Source organism: Hyla sarda, chromosome 4 (assembly GCF_029499605.1).
Source record: "Hyla sarda isolate aHylSar1 chromosome 4, aHylSar1.hap1, whole genome shotgun sequence".
In the NCBI taxonomy this organism is placed as follows: Eukaryota; Metazoa; Chordata; class Amphibia; order Anura; family Hylidae; genus Hyla; species Hyla sarda.
The window spans coordinates 176511905-176528797 of NC_079192.1; the positions used below are offsets into that span (position 1 = coordinate 176511905).

General features: G+C 41.5%; 1 protein-coding gene across 18 annotated transcripts in view; it reads left to right on the plus strand.

The window, feature by feature from the left end:
• Nucleotides 1-14648, plus strand: part of TPM1 (tropomyosin 1) — a 45772-nt gene extending 31124 nt beyond the window's left edge. For 7 of the 18 annotated variants that reach the window (XM_056572833.1, XM_056572832.1, XM_056572841.1 and 4 more), the window contains one exon: nucleotides 13522-14648. In XM_056572833.1, coding sequence (XP_056428808.1) covers nucleotides 13522-13604 — 83 coding nt within the window. In that variant the 3' untranslated portion in view covers nucleotides 13605-14648. Of the gene's footprint in view, nucleotides 1-7755; nucleotides 8012-13521 lie in introns of those variants that run through there. The other 11 variants (XM_056572830.1, XM_056572831.1, XM_056572826.1 and 8 more) reach the window with 2 other exon arrangements.
• Nucleotides 14649-16893: the final 2245 nt, after the last annotated feature.

Here is a 16893-nt window from a genome sequence, read left to right on the forward strand (position 1 = left end):
ACATTACATACACACATCACACACCATACACACATCATATATACATATGCACTCACACCATACATATGCACACATCATACATACACCTGCTTCTGCCCACCCCACATCATACACACATCACACATACACGGACACCATACACATATACACTTCATATATACACATGACACATACACCATACATATGCACACATCATACATACACCCGCCGCTGATAACCCCCCCAATTATACATTACATACATATACAACCACCCTTCCCGCCGCCGCCTGCATGCTCGGCCTCCTCACCTGAGCCTGTGTGAGGTGAAATCCCCAGCCCGTGCAGTGCAGTATGTCTCCTTTACACACGTCCTCTCCCCTACCCCTGCTCTGTATTTCACCCCGTGAAAACTTGAAACCTCCCCGTGATGAATTAGGTCCTGTGTGTACAGAGCAGGGGGGGGGGAGGGGCTGTGTACGGCCTCATTCTCCCCCTGTCTTCTTGTATTATGCAGAGCTGCGCTCTCCATACTCCGGGAGGGGGATGAGGGGGCGTGGCTTAATCATCTCCTGCAGACTGTCCTCGGGCTCTGCCCTTGCTCCTCCCCGCTCTAGCTTTGGCAAACTTCGGAGAGCAGAGGGGAGGAGCTGTGATGTGAGATCCCCTCACACTGGCTGGGGGGGCTCTGAGCAGCGGCCTCGGCTACTGAAATCAGCTGGGGGCCGCCAGCGCCCCCCTCCATACACTGAGCGCCGGTGTGAGGTGCAGACTTGCATCGGCTCCTGCACCTCTCACCAGCATTAAAGAAAAATACGGGGGAAGTCGGTCTGTCCCTGCTTGCCCGATACAGGGCTAAATCTATGACCAATTCACTTGCCCGGCGCCCCCAAAACTACTTGTCCCGGGCATCGGGCGCTAGGATTTCCACATCCCTGATTGTGTTGCAGCCATAAACATAAGTTCTTAATGTGTAGCACAGAAGATAAGAGCCCTTGGTTTCAGATTGTAGATGTAGAGGCTACACTGTGCCGTTTGCACTTTTAAGAGGACCTACCCTTTTAATTTCCGATACCATTTTTTTTAAGACAGAGTGCGAGTACCGATACTTTAATTCTAGTACTCGCCGATACGAAGTACGAGTACTTTTTTATTTTAAAGGGAATCTGACACCAAGGTGACGCGGTTTCTGGCACTGCTTACCGTGTTGATATGTGGGTTCCTTGTGTGTACAATGGAGGCGGCTGCTGTAGTATGAGCCAAGATTTCTCTCTTCTCCATTGGACAGAACAGGGAATTTGCATTGGCGTCGAGACCGATGTCTCCGGAGCAATTGCGCTGATGTTCACATGGTGAGCAGCGGTAGAAATCAGATCACCTGCACTAGCTACCTATAAATTCAAGTTAGTGCAGGTGACTCTGCTGTAAGATTGCTTTCAATAGTAGGTTGTAGCCCCTTGTTTGTAGTATAGATAGTTTCAGACATTAGCAGCATTAGTAGCAGCCCCCCCCCTTGCAGACAGTGCTCCCTTGTTAACAGCAGCCCCCCCCCCCCTTGTAGACAGTGCCCCCTTGTAAACAGTGCACCCCTTCTAGATAGCGCCCCTATGGTAGTTGCTCACCTGCGGTTGCTGCCCCGTTCTCCCGTCAGCATCATGGCGTCCTATGGAGGATCATATGACATATACGTCACTCTGCTTCCTCCATAGCGTTACGCTGGGCGCAGTGGAGTAGGTGGAGTGACGTGTGTCACATGATCCTCCATAGGATGCAATGATGCGGACAGCAGAGCGGGGCATTTGACAGCCGCACTGCAGCAGGTATCGGCCTTGGTATCGGGGACATTAAACGAGTCCCCGATACCATGCAAATGCCGGGTATCTGCCCCGATACCAATAGTATCGGTATCGGGACATCCCTACCTTTTTTAATCCATGTTTCAAGTGCTCAATTTGGTTTGCTTCTTGACTGACACCATATGGCAGCTATGTCTCCTTAGTACTAGAGAATTACTTGAAAATTTGCAGACATGAATAGAAGATTCTACTTTTGACTGGAACAATTCATGAAGACCTTTTTAGAAGGGATTTGTATTGATTTTTTTTTTTTCCAAACAGCATAACTATATCAAAGGACCAGGCATGCTGAAGTCCAACATAAGGGGGGATAGCTAGGAAACCCCATAACACAGAATACTTGTTTTTGATGTAGCTGTTCTTTAGTATGACTATGCAGATACATACTGAAAAAAGTAGACTATTGCAATCCTGTGATGGCCTGCAATAATCCATATCAACTTTACCACTGGAGTACCCCTTTAACCCCTTAAGGACGCAGGACGTAAATGTACGTCCTGGTGCGGTGGTACTTAACGCACCAGGACGTACATTTACGTCCTGTGCATAACCGCGGGCATCGGAGCGATGCCAGTGTTATGCGCGGCTGATCCCGGCTGCTGATCGCAGCCAGGGACCCGCCGGCAATGGCCGACGCCTGCGATCTCGCGGGCGTCCGCCATTAACCCCTCAGATGCCGGGATCAATACAGATCCCGGCATCTGCGGCAGTACGCGATTTCAATGAATGATCGGATCGCCTGCGGGGATCCGATCATTCAGAACACCGCACGGAGGTCCCCTCACCTTCCGGCTCCCGGCGTCTCCTGCTCTGGTCTGAGATCGAGCAGACCAGAGCAGAAGATGACCGATAACACTGATCTGTTCTATGTCCTATACATAGAACAGATCAGTATTAGCAATCATGGTATTGCTATGAATAGTCCTCTATGGGGACTATTCAAGTGTTAAAAAAAAAAAAAAAAAAAAAAAAAAAGGGGGAAAAATCCCCTCCCCCAATAAAACGTCCGTTTTTTTTTTTCCTATTTTACCCCCAAAAAGCGTAAAAAATTTATTTCATAGACATATTTGGTATCGCCACGTGCGTAAATGTCCGAACTATTAAAATAAATGTTAATGATCCCGTAAGGTGAACGTGAAAAAAAGTCAAAAATTGCTACTTTTTTAATACATTTTATTTTTTAAAAAATTATCAAAAATGTATTAAGTTTTATATGCAAATGTATCAAAAAAAGTACAGATCATGGCGCAAAAAATGAGCCCTCATACCGCCGCTTATACGGAAAAATAAAGTTAGAGGTCATCAAAATAAAGGGATTATAAACGTACTAATTTGGTTAAAAAGTTAGATTTTTTTTTTTTTAAGCACAACAATAATATAAGTGTAATTTTAATCGTATTGACCCTCAGAATAAAGAACACGTCATTTTTACCGTAAATTGTACGGCATGAAAACGAAACCTTCCAAAATTAGCAAAATTGCGTTTTTCTTTTTAATTTCCCCACAAAAATAGTGTTTTTTGGTTGCGCCATACATTTTATGATATAATGAGTTATGTCATTACAAAGGACAACTGGTCGCGCAAAAAACAAGCCCTCATACTAGTCTGGTGATGAAAATATAAAAGAGTTATGATTTTTGGAATTTTTGCGAGGAGGAAAATATGAAAACTTAAAAATTTAATTGTCTGAGTCCTTAAGGCCAAAATGGGCTGAGTCCTTAAGGGGTTAAGTGCTAGGTGCAGTTGACTAGACTAAACCTTTTTTTTTTTTTTTTTTTTTTTTATGTGAATTTCATTGCTTACATTTAAATAAGCTTTTCTTTCGGAAAACTACTTTCTTCAGTGTAAAGTCAATACTATGCTAGCATACCATATCTTAAATAAATGGGGTGTGCCAGCTTTTGCTTATGTGGGAGGGGAGATGGATTGGGCACGTTGAATTTTAACAAGTCCACTTCGGTCAGCAGATTATCTTGTGTGAAGAAAGAAGGGTCTAGTAGCAGCTTATTCACTTATCCCCTATTGTAAACATATTCACTTTTGGGAGAGCATGCACGTGTATTGGGAAAGATAGTCGTCAGCTGATGGCTATTAAAGGTGTATGGACCTCTTTTTAGGTATTGTTTAATATATCAGACATGCTTTACATCTAGCCTGCAAGCTACCCCCATTTCAGCTTGTGGGTCAACAGATGGGACGTTGGATGCAAAAGTTCTAGCTCGTTGTATCCACCATTCCCACTTATTTACGTCAGGGACAGTGCTGGACAAATGTCAACTCAACTGCAATTTCATGCCACCCTCTGTCAAAGTAATACCTTAGGGTTTGTTCGCACGTACTGTATACACTGCAGATTTTGGTTTGTAGTCAACTATTTTTATTTTATTTGCACAGCATAAAATCTGCAACTTATACAGAACATTTGACCTTATCCTTTTAAAAAGAGAGAACACTCTAGGCCAACTACTACTGAGCACCCACAAATATAGTATAAAAAGGCACCCATAGGTGTAAAGTAGTCTTGCCCCCTATCCCATTTTTTTCCTCCCAAAACTTTTCTAAAATAACTCAGGCTATGTTCCCTAACTACTCCAAACACTCCTCCCCCCCCCCCCCCCCCAAAAAAAAAAATAAAGCTTTAAAAAGCTGTGTATCATACCTTCGTTCTTGCTCACATAGTGCAATCTCCCAGCAGGAGAAAGTGGGCGTTTCCACTTCTGCCCTCACATCATTGCAGTGCTGTGATGAATAGAAGACCTCAAGCTCTGTGCAACTTTGTGAGGCTCTGTGCAGCTGTCAATCAAGCTCAGTGCAGAGAAGCATGTTTGGTCTCCTGCCAGGCCGGGAGGAGACCAAATTCACTGTATTAATTGTGGCAGGGAAAAGAACAGAGCCACCTAGTGGCCATTTTTTCTCTTACATTTTAAACATATTCATGTTGATTTTAAAAGCAAGTGAATGGGAAAGTGTCTGCTAATTACACAAGGAACACTATATTTAAAGTTTAATTTGGTGACCGGTACTCTTTAAAGGACTTTTCCTGCAGATCTGTTAAAGCAAATGATAGCGTGACACAGAATGTTAATCACATCGATACAAGGATGTGTTAATAGATGCATTAGGCTAGGATCACATCGAGCAAAGAAACGAACATGCAGTATTTTTTCCTATTTAAGTGTACAGACACCATAATAGAAACCTTTCTGACTAAAATCACTAGGTTTCGGCATGTAGCCAGGTCAGGTTACTTACTGCTGTTGAGCGGAATCCGCAATGGAGGCCATGTGTTTGGCTAGCATTAAAATATTCACTACTTTTCCATTAGAATCTGCTCCTAAAGATATAAATCTGAGAAATTAAAAAAATCGGAAGCATTGCTCAGCCTACTACCAATGCCAACTGTGTGCTGCTATAGAGTTCAAAGGACCCACTCAAAACTACAGAAATTCTGTGCAGATTCTGCTTGCAGCAGCCTTACATAAATTTTACTGGAAGTTCGGCTGTTCTGTTCATACATCTTAACTGATTTTCAGATGAGGATTTGGATTCCAGAGGAAGAATGAACATGTTCAATCTTTAGCCGGAATCTGCCAAAAGCTGCTCTCATGTCCCCATAGCCCGGAACCTTCCACCATTGAAGCAGTTTTTCCTATTTGAATCCTAGCTTCTCTCTTCACAGCTGGCTAGACACGTGACTTTTCCCAGGTCAGAAGACCAAAAGCTGTGGCAGCTTTGTACAGTGGAGAGTGGCATTCCAGAAGAAGTCACTACTGCCAGGCTGTTCTGTGTACAGTCTTAGCAATGTCTTAAAGTATATCTGTCACTTGCTTTCTTGCTACTAAATGGGCCACACAGAGTACAAGCAGGATACGTTTACATTGCAGTCATAACTTTACTCACTTTTGTTGCTTTACTTCCCTAAAAAGTGTTCTGGACAGTCACGTACAGTGGGAGAGGCGTGGCTCTGATCCACTATGTCCCAGGGCCACCATGCCTCTCCCTTCTTGTCACCGTTTCTCCCCTTTGTTAGCGAAACACAGGGCCTCTACACATGTTCTGACTATTTGTATTACAATTCACACGTGCATTGAGTCACAGAGCCTCAGGAACACTCACTGACTCAACTCGTGAGGGCAGTAATACAAATATACAGTGCATACACGGAGGCCCTGTGTGTCAGTCACTAAAGATGGCTCCTGTGGTATAAGCAGAGAGAGGCGTGACCACTGTAGGGCATAGTCGACCCCCAGGCCATGTCTCCATGACTGTACAAAATGATTTATTTTTATTTTTAAATAAAGCAACAAAGAAATATTACTACAATATACATGTGTGCTGCTTGTACTCTGTGGCCCGTTCAGTAGCAAGAAATCAAGTAACAGATGCACTTTAAGCCCAATACAGTGCAGAGACTACATGTAGTACTAGTGAAGTACATAGGTTCTTTTAGTATTGCCAAGCTGTTCTATATAAGCTTGAATTTCACTGTTCTGTACAATGGAGAAGAAAGGGTGAAGATACAAGGGGAATTTATTGAGGACATTTTCCTCACTGAATTCTTTAGGCTAGGTCCCTCTCGTAAATTCCAATGCAACAGAATTTCATTACTGGCAATGGGATTCTGTTACAGTGCCCACTATAGAATGTCAGCTGTGGAAATTCTACCACCAAAAGAATGAACTTGCTCAATCTTTTGGCGGAATCCGCACCACAGACATTGCCATCTATGGACGCACTCCAAATCTCTGTCCGGAAACTCCATAGTGTCAACCTAGGCTTGGTGTGAGGTGAGATAGCAGAATTATTGGGTTCCCGGTATGCTCCAGATAAGGAATGTTACTGCTGACACATCATCTGTACATTTACAGACATCCTGCTATTTTGTCTAGTATGTTGCTATTCTTGGTGCCCTCATTTTAGTCCACTCCATGTCAGTCTTTCCAGTTATGTGTACTGAACCACCATGTTTTCCTGGAGGCTAAGGAAATGCCGACGATATTTTGTACAGGATTATTATGCAGATTCAGGTTTGGGTATCAGAAGTAAACATCAGACACAGCACTGTACCTTTTAAAGGGGTACTCCACCCCTAGACATCTTATCCCCTATCCAAAGGATAGGGGATAAGATGTCTGATCGCGTGGGTCCCGCCGCTGGGGACCCCCGCAATAAAGCATGCAGCACCCACCTGTTACTACTCCGGAATCGCTGGAGGGTCTGGCTCCCGACCACGGGGACGGAAGATCGTGACGTCACGACTCTGCCCCCCTGTGACGTCATGCCCTGCCCCCTCAATTCAAGTCTATGGGAGGGGGCGTGACTGCTGTCCCGCACCCTCCCATAGACTTGCATTGAGGGGGCGGGACGTGACATCACGATCTTCCGTCCCCGTGGTCGGGAGCCAGACCCTCCAGCGCTTCTGGAGCAGTAACAGGTGGGTGCTTTGGATAGGGGATAAGATGCCTAGGGGTGGAGTACCCCTTTGTGCATTTCTTGAGTCTTCTAATGAAATCCTTTTTTTTTTTTTTTTTTTAGTAACTGTATTAGGGACAGTGCAGATTAATGCGTTTCGGAGTGCAGATATTTTATATTTTTTTCTATGCCCTGAGAATGCACAGTAGCCTCATGAGCATACTATGGTCTGGTCTGCAGTGAATGAGCTGTTGACCAAAAAGGAAGGATTGAGGGCTTTTCTGACATGATGATCCTCAGGTTGACACAGCTCAGTTTTGTGTTTTTTAACAAGCTATCCATCTCAAAGGGAAAGCAATCCTAAGTCAAATATTAATCCTTCACCTTTCTTCCATTTTGGCTGGAAAATGCATGAAAGCTGCTGCGTGTGAACAAGACCTAACTGAATAATTTATTTTTATTCTTTTGTATCTTCAGTCTTTTATTATCTTGTTTCTTCTCTGTACAGATAAAGTGCTCTGCTTCCTATGGTCATCTCTATCCTACCTGGGCTGGATACACCTTTCTATGCTGTCCTATTCTAGTCTCGTCTTGAACCTCTTAAATCCATCTTTCTGTTGTAACCCTCCAGTCACTCTTCTGCTGTACAGACACTCTGTAAAATAAAAGACCCACTGTGTATTTTCTCTCCACTTTCCTGCATTATTTATTGAATGCCTTAAATGAACCTTTAATAAAACTACAAATCTCAACTTTTGACACTAGTAGGACATCTCTGTATGTGTTTTATACACTGCCGACATGACAATTTATTAAGATGTTATCACTCCATATTATTGCAGTTTCAGTAAAAATAGCAGTTCATACATAGGTTCCTATAAGCACACAGACATTGACGGTGTTTGTGTGGTTGGTTTAAATATGTGTGTGTGTGTGTGTGTATATGTATGTGTGTATGTATATGTGTATATATATATATATATATATATATATATATATATATATATATATATATATATATATATATATATATATATATATATATATATATATATAATATTCTATTACACTGTACATGTGGTATTTTCCATTCTCTCTATTCAGTGGCCTGCCTGTAGGCTGTAATGGGAGATCTTATATGGTAGCCACAGAGGTGGGGGATGTCCTGATCAGACACAAGAGACCATCCTGCTACTTCCTGAATGCTGCGGTTGCTGTTGGCTGCAGCATCCAGGGATTTGACTTTCAGAAGAGGTAACTCTGGTGCCAGCCACCGATGGCAGGTGTCAGCTGTAGATAACAGCTAGCACCTGCCGTGTATGGAGCGGACTTGGCTCCTGAACCTGCACCATACTTCCTAAGCACATGTCCACTGTAAGTATATATTGGCAGGGGCTTAAAGACATAACAGCAGACACTAATATATGTAGTAAAAATGTATTGTTTTGAAAGCTGGCAGGACAGAAATTGATAAATGAATAGTCCTGATACCAGAAGGCAATCCTCGATGTTTAGCTATGCTACTCTGTGTATTTCTCACTTAGAAAGCTATATTTTACAGCAATGTTCTGGGGCACAGCAGGCAGAACTCTTATCCTACAGCTATTTTAGGTATGGCCCCCAGTCTTTATCTTGCTCGGTAGAGGTTATTCTCATTGGCTGTGGATGGTAATCTAGCAGTGAGTCAGTGGTGTCTCTGCACAGGAACCAGATGTTACCTCTTTGATGGTTTCTTATCGGTAGATGCAGCTCCACCCAGCTGTTTCATGTACCGAACAAAAATATTTGAAGTGTTTTATGTACATGGGCCATTACTGTATAAATGTAAAAATTTGTATTTTAAAAAGCTGCACATTTTCCACAAGCCTCATTTCTGTAGGAACATGATTCTGACTTTTCAGCATTTTACAGAAAACTATTTGCAACTCTTTAAGGCTGGGTCCACACTACGTTTTGTCCCATACGGGAGCGCATACGGCAGGAGGGAGCTAAAACCTCGCGCTCCCGTATGTCACCGTATGCGCTCCCGTATGTCCTTCACTTCAATGAGCCGACCGGAGTGAAACGTTCGGTCCGGTCGGCTCATTTTTGCGCCGTATGCGCTTTTACAACCGGACCTAAAACCATGGTTGACCACGGTTTTAGGTCCGGTTGTAAAAGCGCATACGGCGCAAAAATGAGCCGACCGGACCGAACGTTTCACTCCGGTCGGCTCATTGAAGTGAATGACATACGGGAGCGCGAGGTTTTAGCTCCCTCCTGCCGTATGCGCTCCCGTATGGGACAAAACGTAGTGTGGACCCAGCCTGACACTAGTTTTCTGGTTACAAGCAGTGATAAATTCCTCCTAAAGTATATAGTATTTTGCTTTTATCGAATAAAAAAAACGCTCATATTTTAGATTTGGAGGAAGGAAATGTTATATACTATAGCAAGTGCTTATTTTAGGAAGTATATATTATTGTATCTAGTCTCCTAAACTGACCTATAGTACAAAATAATATCTTAATATAATTGCATTCAAGGTCACATAGTCTTAAACTAGATCATGTAGAACACTAACAGGGTAATGCAAATCTAAACCAAGACACTCTGCATTTTTATCATGGTCTGATAATTGGCCATATGGCTTTTCCTAGTATATCCTCTTTGTTTTATGTTACACCTATAAGGTTATGATGTGGCTTTACTGCACTGTGTAAGTCCAACATAAGTATGTATAAAGCTTGCCTTCCCTTTTCTTCACCATCTGGCCCAGAATGCTTTGCAGAAATTAGCTGGGGCTGGAAGAAGTCTTCAAAGTTTTCTGCCCAGATATTTATGGCTCCTCACTTTTCCAATAGCACACTCTTTACCCACTTCCCATCTTGTACACAAACCTCCCATCCTATTTCATCAGTACCCTCAAGTTCCTTTCTAAATAGTGTCTGCTGCTGCCCTTGGTGTCCTCATTATCTCCCAAATAACAGTGCCACCCTAGATGGTAATAGTGCCCTACACAATAATTGGGCACCCTAACTGCCCCTCCTCTGTAATGGTGCTCCTTAGTACACTTCTCACAGTAAGATCAGGTGCACACCACAAAATCTCTGGTTGGAATTACAGCTGGGGATCATGATCCTTAAAATCATGCAATTCATGTGAAAGGTCATTCTGACATTAAACTATTCAGTTCAGAGTTGTAAGCAATTGTACTGCCTCCAAGCCTGCCCATCCCTATATCTGAAGTGCTTTCTATGGAGACAACCACCTGGCTGCTGCACATGAATTTAGTGTGGTCAGATCTGCTTTTCAGCAGTTTACCATATATCCTTGAGTATAAGCCGACCCGAATATAAGCAGAGGCCCCTAATTTCACCCCAAAAACCCAGGAAAAGTTGACTCAACTATAAGCCTAGGGTGGGAAATACATCATCCGACCCCCCCCCCCCCCCCCCCCCTTCATCATCACCGCCTGTCAATCCCTTCATCAGTGGTCTTCAACCTGTGGACCGCCAGATGTTGCAAAACTACAACTCCCAGCATACCCAGACAGCCATCGCCTGTCCGGGCATGCTGGGAATTATAGTTTTGAAACCTCTGGAGGTCCGCAGGTTGAAGACCACTGCGGCCTTCGTTATCATCCAGACACCCCCTTTAGTTTTCTACTCTCCTCCCCTCGGTGGGAAGGAAGGGTGAGCTGGTCCAGGCCATCTATGCTGCAGGGACCGTCTGGTGGGGAGGGTTAGTCATTCCGGGCTGTCCATTTTCACAGGGAGGCCCTCTTCTCCGGGCCCGGCCCCGGACTATTCATGCGCGTCCCTGTGAATTGTCGTCAGGGCAACGTCACTAGTCCGGGTGCGGAGAAGAGGGCCCCCCGGGTGAAAATGGACAGCCCGGAACGACTAACCCTCCCCACCGGACGGTCCCTGCAGCATAGATGGCCCGGACCAGAGGCTTCAAGACTACAACTCCCAGCATGCCCGGACAGGCGATGGCTGTCCGGGCATGCTGGGAGTTGTAGTTTTGCAACATCTGGAGGTCTGCAGGTTGAAGACCACTGAGAAGAGAGTGACAGGCGAAGCGTTCACTCGAGTATAAGCCGAGGGGGGTGTTTTCAGCACGAAAAATGGTGCTGAAAAACTCTGCTTATACTCGAGTATATACGGTACTTGACACCAGTACCAGACTGATGGACCTAAGAAAAACACGCTACAGTAACATCATCTATAGATGCCAACTTGTACTGCCCATGAAGTGGGCACAGCCATGTGTTCAGTCCACTTCGTTGGATAAATACAGCACTGGTGATGTTTCTAAGAATAAAGAAAGAATTAAGATTAGCAGATCATGTCTACACTTATAGAGAGAGTCTAAATAGAAATGGACCCTCTGGTGACTTGTGAAGCCATGTCAAGTGTTTTACTGTGATATAAAGCTTGTGACGTTTCCAGCTACAAAAGGTATTGTAAAAACTTCTGCTATGGTTTGCAATTTAACCACATGTAACCCATACGTTTGTTTATAACTGCTGTTGCTTTAATGGTATGGTGTGAAAATAACTTGTATAGCATGTTTTTGTGGGTTTTTATTTCAAATATTTGGGTGAAATTCATTTAAGCATATAGGGGAACATTCATGAAAACTTGTGCAGACGGAAAGTTGCCCAACAATGTATTTATTTTTTATTTATGGAAAAAAAGGCCTCTGAAAAATATAAGAATCAATCTGGTTGCTATGGGCAACTGGTTAACGTTTTTTTTCTCAGCACAGGTCTTGATGAATTTACCCCATGAAGTTTATATTAAAGTCTATATACCGTATCTTATATTACTTTACTTTCTACAATCTGACTTTAGACACATTTATGGCATATGGCCATAAATAGTTTTTCTATGTTAAAAAGCAAAGTGGTTTTTAATCAAATGGTTCTTTTGTTTTCATGAATTTCACCTTTTTATCATTTACAGCATATGTTTGCCTTTTGACCATTATATGTATGTGTAAACTGTCAGGTATAATCACTGCATAAAGAGTCGAGCAGCACTGTAAATATATAATTTACTTGTACTCATCCAGAGTTCTGTATTGTATTTTAGAGCTGTAGTCACAGGTATACTGGTTGCCACCAGAATATGACTACCAGCTAAGTATTTAGGGGAAAAGTTCCCCAAAATGCAGCACATAACAGAACATAACGTATTTTACTATAACTGTCTATAATCTGTTCTATTTTATTATTTTTTTAAAGTGGTTACAGAATATAAAGTTGCTCAACTTTTTAGGCAGATAATGCTAATACACAGTACAATTATGTGCATTGGTGACCATATGCTTATCCCTAAAATGATCTTTATTTACTAACTTAGAACCCATATAACATGACTTATTTTTGCTGGCATTATTTGCAATTAATGGTTTATTGAGTAACTGCATTTGTTATACATGTATCTCATTGCATGGGTATATACGTGGCAATATGACTGTGTAACCACATCTTTTTATAGATGGGGAAAACCTCTTTAAGGGTACGTTCACATGAGTGGACCCACAGTTTATATTACGCTGCAGATCTGCCGCTGAAGGACTGCTGCATGGTGGATTTACATGTGCCTGCTTGGAGTGACAATATGCCGCTACGAGCAGACACACTGAAGCAATGCGAGAGTTGCCGCACAAGGGCGCTGTACTCGCACACATCGTGGCTGTTCTCCCTGCTCCATGAGCTAGGCAGAGGGCAGCTGCGATGTGTGAGTATACTGCGCATGCGCGCTGAGACTCGCACATGACAGTGTGTCTGTTCGTAGCGGCGTATTGCTGTTCAGCAAACTTTAAATAGATTTCAATGGGATTCCGATGCGGAATTGCGCAAAACAGAAGACTGATCTTATATTTCTACGGAACTTCCGTGGTGGAATGCCTTCCATGAAAATTCTGCTCAATGAATGGAAAGCTGAATTGAATTCAAGTCAATAGGCATTAAATTTAAGGCAAAATTTCTGGAATTCTGCACAGAAGTTCGACAGTGTTCGTGCCCTAAAGTGAGAAATAGTTGATCAGCCATATAATATAACAGTTGTTTGATGTGGTTTTAAAAAATAAATAAAAAATACCATGCTATATCTGTGTAAATGAATTTGAATGATTGTTAATAACATGTCATTAGCATTTGTATGTTTTGTTTTCTAACAATTTTTTTTAACTATTAAATACATTGCTCTTATATATATATATATATATATATATATTAAATGTAATTTTTTTTTTTTTTTTTTTAAACAATCTTTTCCCACAGAAAAAGTTGCACATGCAAAAGAAGATAACTTAAATATGCATCAGATGTTGGACCAAACACTTCAGGAGCTGAACAACTTGTAAAACGGTCTGCTGGCGTTTAGCTGTGACACCTGGTTTTCTGAAGACACTGCTTGTCAAGGCGTCCCTAGAATTGCAGTTTTTGAAGGAAAAACAGCAGGGTGGGATTGGAAAAGATATATATATATTTTTTTTTCTTTATTCCCCACCCTTTCCCTTTTACAAATGGTTAAGGACTTAACACATTAATTACAAATGGTTAAGGACATGCTCACATATTAAACTGGGAAGGGATGGATTAGAATGCAGTTAGCCATCGTGCCAAGTATGAGTGGCCTTTTACTGGCTAAATTTTGTTTTTGTCTGTATTTTATTTTTATTTTTTTTTTATTTTTAATGGTTTGCTTTGGTATCTGCCTACATTTTTTTTTTTTTTTCCTGCTAACAAAATCCTCACCTATCCAAAATCTGGTCCAAAATGATGTACCTCTATTGAAAGCATAGTCATGCCAGGAGACTGAAGTAAAAATAAAGCCATCGTGGGGCATTGGCTACTGTTTACACTAAAGAATAAGGAGCGCATTTAAAATTATGTGGGCCAGTTCATAAACATCAGTTTCTCTGTAACGGTTATTTTCTGTGAACATGTAAGGTACATTATTGTTTTAAGGTCAAAAGGACAAACCCAAAGCTAATAAATCTCAATCATATCACGAAATAAGCAGTATGGCTCATTCCCAATATTTACTGTATGAGTTATTTGAAATAACATACTGTCTGTTCTGATGTACAATGATTGATTTTGTTTATAGATTTAAGATTATTTAAATTGTATCTAATTTAAAATCTGACATATTAGAAGCTGCCCATTTAGACTTATTGTCTTCCATTATAACCGCCATGAGAATTATCTTACATCAGATCTGTTCATTTTTGTGATCTAACTGCATTCCTCCTCCCCTATTTTTTTTTTTTTTTTTTTTTTTTAGCTGAATGCAGATGTTGTAACCATTCCAAAATAATTTCAAATTGGGAGAGATTAACTATTCATGCGGACATAATCTTTGCAATGCCTCACTTCTATTTTTTTATTTTTATTTTTTTTTTACACAAGTTTTAGATTTGATCCAAACGTGTAAAACTTTGTAATATGTAATAAAAAGCACACTTGAAATTTTCTATATTTTTGTGTCTTCATAAACTTTGCTGCCTACTTAGATCCTGTCCATTCAGACATTTTGCTTTTAGGCTAGTCTAACAGTGTTAGATTAAAGGGGTATTCCAGGAAAACCTTTTTTTTTTTTTTTTTTTTTTTTAACTGGCTCCAGAAAGTTAAACAGATTTGTAAATTACTTCTATAAAAAAAATCTTAATCCTTCCACTAATTATCACCTGCTGAAGTTGAGTTGTTGTTTTCTGTCTGGCAACAGTGCTCTCTGCTGACCTACTCTGTGCAGTTCCCGAGTCAAGCAGAGATAAGAGGTTTATGGGGATTTGCTTCTACTCTGGACAGTTCCCAAGACAGGTGTCATCAGAGAACACAAAAGAAAACTGAAAAGAACAATTTCAACTTCAGCTCATAAGTACTGAAAGGATTAAGATTTTTTTGATAGTAATTTACAAAACTGTTTAACTTTCTGGAGCCAGTTGATTGATTGATTGATTGAGAGATAGATAGATAGATAGATATAGATAGATAGAGAGAGATATAGATATATATATATATATATATATATATATATATATATATATATATATATATATATATATATATATATATAATAATTTTTTTTTTATATATATTTATAATATATATTATATTATATATTATCTATCCATCTCTCTATTTCCTGGTTAACGCCTTTTAACTGCTGTTTTTGATACAGGTTTTGAGCAAGAGCCAAAAGTAGATCCAGCAGGAAGAATTTTTTCTTTTTCTTTTTTTTTATACACTTTTTTTTCTTTTTCCTAAGGGAACATTAAGTAATATTCTGAAGTGCATAACCAACTTTAACATATTTTATACTGATCTAGCATCTTATCTAAAATGTAGTAAAACCGTGGGAGAAGTGCCTTTCAGAACATTGCTAACTGTTTAATCATTGCAGGCCTATTCACAATATAGTAATCAGTATCGATTAAAATCTATAATGGAAATTGTCAACAATTTCAATAATCGATTCAGCAGTCTTTAGGGGCACGGCCTGTCATTGGGGCGTGGCCTAGCAACCAATAGATGCTGCTGGCCTGCAGAATGTGTGACCTACCTGTAGCACAGACAGTTTGCAGTATGGAAGTTGGCGCCAGCATAATCTATGAGGGTCACACCCTGTCACAAGAAGCCTTCGCTCCTGACACTTGCCGCTCTGTAGCCTCCCTGCAATGTCCTGGTGCAGGGAGGATGGCCAAGGTCTGTGAACTGCTCCTTCTTCCCTGCAGTGAGGATCCGCCTCCTAGGTCAGCCCTCTAGGTGCTGTCCCTTCTCTCTATCTCCTCTCTTCCTCCCTCCCCCCCCCCCCCCCCTTTAATTCCTTCAGGTGCTATTTCTCTTGTTAACCCTTCAGGAACTGTTCCTTCCCCTTCCCCCCCCCCGTTAACTCTTCAGGCACTTTCCCTTCTCTTTTCCCCCTGTTCTCTCTTCATGATGTGGTTTCCACTTTCTCCCATTAAAGGGATTATCCAGTATGAGGTTTATTTTGTAATATAACAATGCCCATTCTACAGTATATAAAAAATAAAGAAATATACCTTTACTCTCAGCTCTCCCACTGTTCCTCTGGTGTCCTGCTTCAGTCCGTGTGCCATCCTCTTCCTAAGCTGCAGTGTGATGCTTGGGCTTGGAGTGACGACGTTTTGCCCCAGTGTGTCATACTGCTGCTCCGTCAATCACTGGCCTTACTGATGTGTGGTTCGGCTAGTGATTTGCTGAGCAGCAGTACACTGCGGGCCCAAATGTCGCGCTGCAGCTAAGGCTCCTTTTAGACTATGAGCATTCATCTGTTATTAAACATCCTTTTTCTGTGTAAAAACAGATGTATAATAACTGATGAAATAATGGGTGCTAATGGCTGAATAACGTCTGTCAAAATAACGGGCATATTCATCCATTAACCCCTTAAGGACTCAAACCTTTTTCACCTTAAGGACTCTGCCCTTTTTTGCACATCTGACCACTGTCACTTTAAGCATTAATAACTCTAGGATGCTCTTACTTTTCTGATTCCAACATAGTTTTTTTTTCGTGACATTCTATTTTCAAAATCAGAAATTTTCAGGGACCAGTTCAGTTTTGAAGGGGGGGGGGCCTTCATATTAGAAATACCCCATAAATGACCCCATTATAAAAACTGCA